At 40.6% G+C, this 12,170-nt stretch overlaps 1 protein-coding gene across 1 annotated transcript; it reads left to right on the top strand.

Moving 5' to 3' along the window:
• The first annotated feature begins 4,749 nt into the window (after positions 1–4,749).
• Positions 4,750–9,397, top strand: LOC140315733 (kelch-like protein 38). The gene is made up of 5 exons (XM_072393323.1): positions 4,750–5,350; positions 6,214–7,434; positions 7,526–7,667; positions 7,791–7,896; positions 8,872–9,397. Exons 2-5 carry the CDS (start codon positions 6,215–6,217, stop codon positions 9,159–9,161), a joined length of 1,758 nt encoding a protein of 585 aa, XP_072249424.1. The 5' UTR covers positions 4,750–5,350; position 6,214; the 3' UTR covers positions 9,162–9,397.
• Positions 9,398–12,170: the final 2,773 nt, after the last annotated feature.

Consider the following 12,170-nt stretch of genomic DNA (forward strand, 5'->3'; position numbering starts at 1 on the left):
GTCTCCATATATCATAAGAATAGCAGATGTCTGACAAAATTGTGATTTGTGTATCTGAATTTTGTTTTCTCATTGTTTTCTTTCCCACGAATCATTTCACAGCCCATTAGATTTGTCTGGTATCCCTTTATATACAACCGTTACAACTCGCTATGAAAGTAATATGCAGTTGACTTACTGATGCTTCGGTATCAACAATGAAAAATGGAATAATATATCTGTGAAAGGGACTAAACCAGTCACCTACAGATTCTAACTACATATCTTTCATACTGTTGGTTAAGGTGGATTTTTTTAATGCAGTACTTTAACATGTAGGCAACAGTACTGCATTGATTCTGATGAACTCACATAGGCAGATCTGAAGAAGAGCTGCTCATTTTTCCAGACTCTTAGATATCATTTTGCAACTTTTCAGTCCTTTTATATGGTTTTGTGTGGAATGTGTGAGTTGGTACCAGTTTGATTATTTTTCTGCTCTATTCTAAATTTGTTCATTTTCATTTTTTATTTTTTTGAAGGCTTGGGACAGAGCTCCACATACAAAATGAATAAAGCTGTCATCTGTTTCAGTATAGAGGCTTTCAAAAAAAGTCCAAGTCATTTTACCTCCAGAAATCTTGCCCAAGTCCTCCTTTCCTCCCTCCCTTCTTGGTATTTTCTCCTCTTTGTGCCTTTGTATTTCTGCTTATTTCAAGGCCTCTCTCCTCACTCTATGTTTCTGTCTCACTCCTTTGCCCATTTTACTCCCACACCTCTCCCCACCTCCCCCCCTCTTCTCTACCTCAGGTACACCCGGCTGGCTGCTGAGGGCTGACACTTTAAAGACTCTGGCTTTAGCTTCTGCTGCTGGTGGAATATCAATACCTGCTGTACGCACACTCAGTCACAACCCTGCCCCGCTCACACAGAGCAACAAATAGGGCAGAGGAAGATACACAAGAATCCACAAACACCCACCAACCCACTATCAGAGCAGAAAGACAGAGTGGCTGTGTTTGCCATGTGGCAACGAATCAATGACCACAGTACCAATAAGGGAGGACCTTTGGCAGGGCTGCAGTGGAGGGCACAGTGAATAAACACAAAACATTTGCCCCTCCGCTTCCACATTTTTTGTTGTTACAATGCTTCCTTTTTTTCTTTCCAAATAACATGTCCTGCATGTGTTGGTTACATCAGAAGAATTTTAAGCAGCTAAGAGTAAGCCCTTCAAAACCTCATCCCTGCTCGAGTATATACGGAAACACAAGCTCACACACTCTTACTTTCACACCTAACCCCCTCCTCTCTGAGTATGCCACAGCTCACGTTTTTTTTATCTCTTACCTTCACTATTACATGTGGATGTCTCTCCAATAAAGCTGCGTGGATCTCCCTGCAGCTGGGAGTGATACCCTTCAGCACATTGACTAAAGAGATTATTTTAGCATTCCCACTGTCTTTTTCAAGAGTTTTGACTGTCTGAGTAAATACGCCTTTTTAATCCCATGCCATTAATACATGCTTACAACTGTAAAAAACTGTTTCACAACTTATCAGTGGATTAATAGCCTAATTTCTTTGGATATATAAAAACAATTTTTTTTTTGTCCTGGCCTAAAATAACTCGAAAATAAATTCTCATCTCAGTGGTTTATGTTTCAAATTATACTGAAACTAAAACCGAGGCTCATGGGAGTCAAGTCTGCCTTTCCTACTTTGAAATCTGCATAACGTTGGCCTGACCCCTAGTGGATACGATAACGACTGGAACAATCTTAAAGGAGTCTCGGCAAGACACTGAAAAATTAGGTTGCATTTCAGATCTCTTAATCTCTCTGCTTAATCTTCATCTCTCTGCAGCTTCAATATGAATATCAGATTTTTACCGACAAATTAAGAGCAGCATAATGATCTACAGTGTAAATTTCATGTTTAATTAGCAGAGATATTTAGTCAAGTCCCCACCAAATTACCTGATTGACACTTGTCAGCTCCATGAATGAGTGAAGAACTCAGGAATTGCCTAAAAATGGAGCAGAGAAGAAAAGGCCATATATTTCTGAAGTTATAATCCCAGCCATTTTGATTGCATCAGACCCAGTTTTGATGCTACTAAATCAAAAATGATTTGCAAATGCACATAAGGGTCACAAAAAATTTGAGTCGAGCTCAAGCTCATGCACACACTGCACATATTTTTGTTATATAGTGAAGTGCATGAATGTCTTCTTTTGTATTTCCTATAGGGTAGCTGTTAAAAGCCTATTTCATTCTGCCAGTGATCAATATCACTTTGAAATAAACTCTCACAGTGGTTTGAGGCTCAAATCGAACAGGTCTGAAAGTGCAGGTGTAAAACCTGTCCAAACTGAGCATTTATTGCTCAGCTTTAAGCATTTCAAAGCGTTTGCCATTCTACAGCTCAAGTAATAACCTGCCTCTTTGGACAATGACTCATTTCTTGAAAAAGTCAGTGGCACAAGTCACAGGAATATAGCTAGCTTCATCTGACTCCAGTGTGGAAGCAAAGCTTTTTGGGCAGTAAGTCTCAGTGAGCTTAGTCAAGTGCAGAATCAGTACCTCATCACTAGGGCAAGCTCTCTAACCAGACGTGACAGCGTGACAATCCAGGTCAGACTAAAATTCACAACTGAGCACTAAGACAGATATTTTGTGAATTTATAATTGAAAGAAACTGAGTCGAACCGAAGAGGCGGCTGATTTTGTGAGGCATGATTATGGTGACCATTACAATCTTTCTCTTTAAAGTATTCTTCTGCTTTTTTTCATTCCTCTGCAGAACGACAGAGACTAGCTCCGATGCAGGTTTTCTCATTCACTTTCACACTCATTTAATAAAAAAGGCCTTAACCGAGCAAACACAGATGAAAGGGAATCATTATCTGGGCTTCTTTAAGGATCAGCACTCCCCTTTCCCCAGTGTAAAGCCAATGGCCTGTGTTTTATGAAGCCCAGAACCGTTAAGCCAAAATCATTTCAATAAAACACACGTTAGGAAGAAGAATTATAAAATACAATAGAATCAATAAAGGCTTTTTTTCAAATTCAAAACAAAACATTAGCCCCACTGCAGCATTGAATTGAGTGCAGTCAAATGAACTCAAGAACAGACTGAAGTCACTGTCTTTTTTGCACTCAAATAGTCTTTTATTTGACCAGGGAAAGTTGTCTGCCCTCACACAAATGCACAAGCACAATATGAATCAGTGAGATCTAAATCCTTTGGGTATAGGCTCTGTTAGACTGGACTGGAGATGGACTGGATAGTGTAGTGGTAAGATTGCCACCTTGGTCATGTGGGTGACCTGGGTTCAAATCCCCTTCATGAAAGGTACTACCTTCAGTAGCTTACCCTACCTGTAAGTCGCTTTGGATAAAAGCGTCTGCTCTAAACATAGACTGTGATCATATGAGAAGAAAAGCATTTGGTGGTATGAAGATGCAGCAGTGGGAGGTAACTATCTTGCTGCTGTGTGAAACTATGCTTTAACTTTATGTCCAACTTGTTGTGCACAGACAGACATTAATGAGTATTTTTTTTCTAAATGAAAGAACAGAGATGGCGGCTGACATGCTTAACTTAAAAGAATCTATTCACCACGTTGGGTATGAAAGTGTGTGTGATAAAGTAACACTGAAGTCGGGCAGACAAGGTGAGCTCTTGTCCTTGACTATGCAGATTCATGACCCAAAGTTAATGTAAAAAGGGCAGATCAATCTTCAGTATTTTGTTGTGTAAGATGGTCTCCAGGTGTAAATAATTTACCACTTTACAGCAAAGCTTTTAGTATTCATTTGACTACACATCACAAAGGATTTTCAAAAGGACCAAGTCTTTACAAACAGAGCCGCTAGATGGTGCTGTTTGGTTATGGCTGCTTTCTTCCTATGGCCATTACCCCATCTCTGATGACACACGCTGGAATACATGACCCCATTTTTCAATATCACTCTAACATTAGCCGTAATGAACAGCTCCTTGTTTTGCAACAACTGAAGCATCTGTTTTTTGGAGTCTCAGTGTCTGTTTACACTCGATTCTGTGTAGCCCACAAGCTGCCAGCGTATCACAGAGCACAAGTGCTACATGGTCTAAAGTGATGATTCTTTAATGTTCAGCAACACTGACAGAACTACACACAAGTGGCTGTGGTAGCTCAAGCAGCTATTTGTGCCTGATTTGCTTTGCTCTGTAAACAAGCCGGAAAACAAGAGAAACCATGCCACACTGGCAAGTGAAAGCGCTTATCGCTTTTGCTGTTTTTATGTGCCCACATTTGAGAAACATGCTTTGATTCTTCTCCAGCTTTAGGGAACGGTCGAACAAATTATATTGCCACCTTGTGGGATGTTCTCCACAAAAGCTGCAGTGAATGAGCCTTTTCTGTTTCAGGGAGCTTTAAAACAAATGGGATGGAAATTAGTTTTGAGCTACAAAAAAAAATAAAAAATAAAGAAGAAACTAAACACAATGTTAGGAGACGCAAGCATCTGTTGTTGACATGCAGTTCATTTAGGATTTTTCTTAATGCTTAAAGAATGAATGTCATCTGTAAAACTGAAGCCAAACGGCGCAGTTGGTGCAGCACCACATGGCCAGAATTAAACCTCATTTTTCTACTTTAACCCCAAGCTTCTTGCTGATGTAATGAAAATCTCACTGAACTCATGGTGACTTGCTTCTAATGTCAGTAGCTGCAGCCAGAATATTTTACATGAACTTTTGAATGCTGACCTCCTCATCTCTCTGTGTTTATGTTTCCTCTGCTGTAACATAATCCTGTTTTTATACCTCTGTGTGTTCCAGCCGCCTGCAGGCAGAGCAAGCAGCCAAGAAAATGACTGTTATCAAGTATCAGTGCTGTTTTTACCACCACAATCATGTGCCAAACTAGAGATAGAAATGATGGGGTGAATACAAATGCAGGCTACAGGCACGAAAGGAAAGGTCTTGTCTATGTCTGAGAGAGGGAGGAAGAATATGATATCAGAGGAAGAGGAAAAGAAAAACATGGAGGGAAACACAGACAGAAAGTGCAGGAGTCAGACAGATTCTGAGAAAGCTCTCTTACATGTCACATGTGAGTCTGCAGCAGTGTTGCCAAAGAGAGGCTCTATTTTTAGGGGAGGAATGTACACAGGCCTCGTGGAAAGAGACCATGACAACAAACAGTACGCAACACGCTGCCTTCAAAGATAGAGACACAAACAGTCACACAGCATCAACACGAGAAAGAAGAAGAAGGCACAGGAAAATGTCAAGACATCATATTTTCTGCTGAGAACTTCCTTTGAAGCCAACGGGATCACCAGAAAACATATCTGGGACAGAAGGGAAACAAGGGTAAGAGCTGTACCAAGACGGCATGATCTTGGAGGAGCATTCAAGATGTTTGTGTGATGTTTGCAAGATCTAAATAGATTAAGTGTAAACATTAATCCATACAAAATGTAGTTGGGATAAATAGTCTGTTTTCTTTGTCATTTGTAGTGTGGAGCAATGCATTTCTGTACACTTTGTACTAATATATAAGGCATGAAAGGGAAAGAGAAAAGCTGCAGCCACAAAGGTTTGAAGCCTGCTAAACCATTGCCACACAACAAAAGAAAAACATAACTGCTCCCATGAGAACGAACACGCAGCAACACGAATGGCTACACAGATTTTTCAGCAGAAGTCTTGAAGATTAGTCTCCAGTGTGATCAGAGACGCATAGGCCCTGTTCATAAGTATCTGCAAGGAGCAGTTTAGCTAAAACCGTGTTATAACATAGCACACTTATGTGTTAAGAAGATTAAAAACATTAAAACGAGACATGTACACATCACAGGACTGTTTTGAATCTAATTCCACTTACCCGACAGAACAACTTGACCAGTTGTCCTGGTTAGCTTACAATATGAGCAGTGATTAACGCCAAGATGTCTTATGAATGAATGCGATAGTGCTGCATTGAAATTATTTTCCACTTTTTTTTTCTAAAGTATCTTTATTTTCATTCAAAGAGGTAATCTTCAAACTCATCCAGGTTTTGGTGAACTTTACTCCACATTAAATTTGTGACGCTAATCAATTATATGATGGTTGATCAGTGTTATGTCAAGCCTTGATATGGGCACTTCATCACATACATAAACAAGCTGTGTGAAAATGAGACCATAACAATAAATCAAAACAAAGGCTGAAATATCTTGATCTCTTCTCAGCATGGATCCACCTGCAGTTGAGGTCCGTCACTACAAAGACAACGAGCAGTCTTCCAACCTGCTTCTGCAGCTGAACAGACTGAGACATGAGAACATCCTTACGGATGTGTTGCTATGTTCAGGTAACACACAGATCCCCTGCCACCGTAATGTCCTCGTTTCCAGCAGCCCCTACTTCAGAGCCATGTTCTGCAACAATTTCATGGAGACACAGCAGACCAAGATTGACCTAAAGGGGATCACGTCAGCCATACTGACCAGTATCATTGACTATGTTTACACTGGTCTCATTAGTATCAGCATGGATATTGTGCTATCTCTGATGCAGGCAGCATCCATGTTGCAATATAGCCGCCTTTTCGAGGCCTGCTCAAGTTTCCTTCAGGAGCAGCTGAGCCCAGACAACTGCTTGAGCATGATAAGACTTTCTGACATCATGAATTGTTGCAGTTTAAGAGACAAAGCAAAGGAGGTGGCCATGAAGAGTTTTTCTGATGTGTCAGCATCTGAGGATCTGTGTGAACTCTCGTTACCAGAGCTAATGGGGTACCTGGATGATGACAGTCTCTGTGCAGAGGAGGAGCAGGTCTTTGAGACACTTGTTGCTTGGATCCATCATGATCCTATATCTAGGTGTGGGGCCATCAGTGACCTTTTCAAGAAAGTTCGCCTTCGATATATCCACCCTACCTACCTCTTTCAGTTCATAGCAAACGACCCTCTGATCCAGTCATCCACCCTCTGCACCGAGCTCATTGAGTCTGTGAGGCGGCTCATGTTTTCTGTTAGCACAAAATGTATCGAAGACTCTGCTGTGGATTTCAAACCACTCTGGGCTGCACCGAGGCGCTGCACCTACCATGATATGTTGGTGGTGGTAGGAGGAAGGAAGAACAATGAGCAGACTTCGAGAGAGGCCCTAGTTTTTGATGCGAAGTGCCAGAAGTGGCAGCGGCTCACTAAGCTGCCTGTTCGTCTTTACAAGGCCTCCTATGTTACCCTTCACAGCATCCTGTATGTTATCGGAGGCCTGACCACAAGTACAAAACACAGCCAAGTCAGCTCAACTGTTTACACTCTCTCCCTCAAGACCAACCAGTGGCGGACTGCAGAGCCGATGCTGGTGCCACACTTTGCCCACCAGAGCGTGTCCTATCTTCACTTCATCTTCGTCCTCGGTGGCCTTGGACCTGACAGACGAATAACAGACAGTGTGGAAAGGTGAGATCCTCAGTCAGCACCTTGTGTTGGTGATTACAGAGAGCTGCAACATGTGGCATGTGAGCAAACAATTTCTCACTTTTGTTAAAAGATACAACAGTATGTTCAACCAGTGGGAGTCGATGGCGCCCATGCCCGAGGCTGTGCTGCACCCTGCAGTCGCAGCAACCAACCAGAGGATCTATATGTTTGGAGGAGAGGATGCCATGCAGAACCCCATCAGACTGATACAGGTGAAATAATGTGGTCGTGTTTGCAGTTACTTGTTAATTTATTCATAGTTCTCATAGTTCTGTATATTTCATTGATCTACTCATCTTATTTCGCTTCCCCATATTCCCCGTCCCTCACTGTAGGTGTATCACATCAGCAGGAACATGTGGTCTAAGATGGAAAACAGAACAGTGAAGAATGTGTCTGCTCCAGCAGTTGTTACGGGGGAAAAGATCTACATAATTGGAGGTACATGGTAGAGCTGTTACAGGCCATCAATGAAAGACTGAATAAAACACAACAACAAAACCAAAAGACACTACATTATTGTGATGGCTAAATCTGATAGGTCAGAATGAGCCACTATGTTGCTCCTTGAAGTTAGTTTGTCTGTCATTTGATGTTTCTGCTTATAAACATTCCACTGTATGTCCATATGAACTTGATGGGCTGCTCACAAATCCGCACGGTCAGAAGAATGGTTGAATCTACTCATCTCTGAGCAGACATTGAACAATTCTCTTACTGTCACACAGTAAAATATGAGCATCAAAGAAGCGTCCACCTGATGAACACAGATAATCTAAGCGAATCCAAAGGGAAGAAACTGTTTTTGTCAGACAAGTAATGTTAAATATTTTAGTTTAATGGTGAAAAGGTTTGTGTGTAGCTAACTGTAAGACATCTGCCTTCCTCCTGAACTGCAGACTAAGAGTCTAATATGAGTACAACAAACAGCAAACCAAACAACATTTCAGAAAATGCAACAGTAAAACAGACAGGGAACTATATCACAAAAAGCAATGCTGGTTTAGAAAACCCAATGTAAAACAGAGCACATTAAAAAAAAAACCTTAATCCTCAAAAACACCAGGACATTTAACGAAAAACATCTCAGAAAATACAGCATAAAAAAGAAAAAATATCTTCAAAAGTTATGGTCTTGTATGAAATTTTGTTGTGTTATTGGATTTTGTGTTAAAGCATTTGAGGATACAACATTGGGTTGAAGCTATAAAAAGCAATAAAACAACAGGGGTCATTGTTTTCTTGCCTGAAGCTGTTTTACTTGCAATTTTGACATGCAACTTTTAAAATCATGAACTTACAACAGATTCATCTAGAAAACAGCAGCTATTTCTCAATGAATCCCAGTATAAAATGATATCTCCACATCCTGTTGGACGTGCTGCCTGTCTCATATCAATGTCTTCCCTGTCACAGGATACACCAGGAGAATGATCGCTTATGACACCAAAGCCAACAGGTTCATCAAGTGTGCCAACCTGAAGGAGAGGAGGATGCACCACTCAGCCACCATTCTTGACAACAAACTCTACGTCACAGGCGGACGTTACGTCAGTGGCCATGACATTATTGAGGACTTGGATACTTTCGAGTGCTATGACCCAAAAACAGACGTATGGTCATCTAAAGGGAGTTTACCATATAAACTGTTTGATCACGGCTTCCTGACTCTGACCTGTGTTTCAAAAACCTGGGTGGAATCATAGAATAACCAGAGAGGACATTTTATTTAAAACTCATTTTGTGTTTTAAGGCCTGAATCGTTTTTGAATTATATCAGTCTGAAACCTGTTTATCACAGAAACAAAAAACTTGGTTAGTGTTTGATTCATGCAGTCGACATACGTCAAGAAATTCAAACAATCATTTGTATATCTGAAAACTATTTGTATATTTTGATGTCTGAAAGTGTGAAAAAAAGTTAAACTTTTGTCTATTCCAATCTTTTTCTTTGCTTCTACTCAACATCCAAACCTATAAAGGAAAGCCACTGTGTTGTGTTGCGCAGCCCTGTTCTTAACCTGTCCGACTTCACAAAGGGTGAAAGTGCTATTTTCAGCTCGCTCTGAATCACGAGATTTCACTTGTCATGTTTAAATCCCGGCGGCTGTTTACTGCAAGTCGAAGCTATACTCAGCTCTCAGGTCTGAGGCTGCAGATGTGTTTGGAAAGCATTGTCTGTGGCTCCAATGGAAGATTAGGATAAGATTGTTGTGGTTAGAATGCTGAGCATTATTGTATGCAATGTTGAATTCTAAATAAAAACAGGATTTCTTTTTTTAAAAGAACACTATCCTACTATGATAAAATACTCCATATATAATTCCACCTCATATACTGTATAAATCCAATGAATGCTGACACAGTAGTTAACAGAGAAATCTAAAGACTAACCATACTGAACACTCATTTTCATATTGTGGCTTTCTGATTTAAGTTTTTTTTTTTTTTTTGCTGCCTTAAAAACCAAAAGTTCAGTCCAGACATGTGGCCTCTCTTCATATGTCTCACTACCCGTCCCAGTACCGTATGTCACAGAACTGCTCAGTCATTTGACAGAGAATCTGAGCAGCACATGTGTTGTCAGTGTCTCATCATGGGTCCGTGAGATCACAACTATTATCAACAGGGGACATGTCCAGACAGGTTCCTGTACCCCCGCACATTTGACAGAAGATAATACAGAAACCACTTTATTCTACATAGAGCAGTCTAATATCATCATGTCATTAGTGCCTGTGAGGTGTTAATAGGTGAACAATTTTCCATTTCTTCCCCTAAAGATAGCCTCTTAACCCATATATAATCTCATTCATCAGTGACTTCCACATACCAATATTAGGCTCTCATACGGAGTAAACATAAAGTGGTCATAGGAGACATTTCTGACTGTGTGTCAGATGTCACTGTGTCAGATGTTTTAGTCGTTTGCTGCCAGCGAATGGAGTCCAGGGGACAGTGGGCGGAGGGGAGGTGAGGAGACCTGGAACAACTATAGGTGAACCGGCGTTATTTTGGGTAACAAACAAGAGGGCGAATGTTACACCACGTGAGGCATGCGGCATGTGGCTCACGGTTGCCGTGTGAGCTGGCAGATGCGAGAGAGAGAGAGACTGAAGACAGAGACAAACTGATGAGCCGTGTTTCACAACAGAGAATCTGAGCAAGTGATGAAACTTGTCCAGGAGGAGCAGCAACAGGTGTATATTTGTGTGACTGTGCATTTAAGTGTGTGTGTGTGTGTGTGTGATTAAAGTGTTTGGAGGGTTGAGCAGGACGGACCAGCTGTCGCGTCTAATCACAACAAAAACGGCCACGGAGTGAACTGAAGGAGGAAGAGACATAACAAATAACCTTTCGTAACTTTTCTAATTTGAAGTACCGTGTATCTGTGAATACTGGCATGAATGGTTGAAAGAAAATATACACAGTCGGTGTATTTAAACAAAACCAATCATACCGGTTCTGTATGCCTGTAGGAAGATTTCAGTTCAGTGCTTTTATCTGTGAGCTGACATGCTCACAACAACACACAAGCTGACGTCAGCAGGTGTAACACATAACATACGCACATTTTGAGTTACACCCGTAAGAATGTTAAAATGTAGTGTAGAGAAAACATGAAGTACAGCTGAGGAGGATTGTTGGTAAGCAGGTAATCATCAAAATCATAAGAATACAAAACTGTGAGGAAAATGTAAATACAGAAATACAAAACAGTATGTAAATACTGCCTAACTTTTATTAACAACACTGCAAAAGTCTGGGAACCGAAGAGACCTCTGGGTATATTTTTGAAACGGAGGTGTTTTCCCATTCATCCTTGATATAGCATTCCTGCCACTCAACAGTATAAGGTTACTGTGTTATGGTTTTTGTTTTGCAATTATATCTTGTCTTATATATTTTTGTACACACACACACACACACATATATATATATATGTATTTTCATAACTTGAGCAGAATCTGATTTAACATTTCTTGCCATAATATACCAAGACTCCCTTGAAAAAGATGCTGTTTGAAAGAAAGTAAAACACAAAACCTTGTCAGCATTGTTGGCAGCTTAGCCATGTGTGAACATTGCCATTATTGTCTTTAGCCTTGTCCCTTCTACACATAAATTTGTCTGGATTTGGCAAGTCCTATCTGAAACACCTTGACCTTCTAGTTGTTAAGTTTTCAGAGAGTTTCACGGCAATTCAGAGAGTAGTTGTTGGGATGTTTGAACCTGGATGAAGGTTGTGAAATATAAACTCAGCACTTCCATCTGCACCAAAGAAAGTCTAAAATGTTGAACTTTGCTTTTTCTACAGGGGCAAGAACAAACTGCACTACCTTACTACTGGTTGCTCTGACTCTAACCAGAAGATATACTATCTGAGTCCTGTGTTACTCATTCACTGCATCATCCAAACCAAAACATTTAAAGCACACATCTCTTAAACCATCTGACCAAGCATTTGCAGGGACTTTCCATGTCATCCTGTGGTTTGGCCTGCTCTAGAAATAGATTTAAACAGACTTCAGGGACTAACACCACTATGCACTTTATGGTATAACCTTGCAGTTTGCATATTAATATACTTTTAACATTGGAGTTCCAGTTTTTACACACAAAATGAACCACTTCTGTTGAGGTTGCAACTGTAAGTAATGGTCAGTTCACTCAGACAGAGTCACGTCTGCTCCGTGTGCCTTCATGTATCTCAT

This window comes from Leuresthes tenuis, unplaced genomic scaffold, assembly GCF_036924035.1.
Source record: "Leuresthes tenuis unplaced genomic scaffold, fLeuTen1.0.hap1 SCAF_10, whole genome shotgun sequence".
NCBI classification, from domain to species: domain Eukaryota; kingdom Metazoa; phylum Chordata; class Actinopteri; order Atheriniformes; family Atherinopsidae; genus Leuresthes; species Leuresthes tenuis.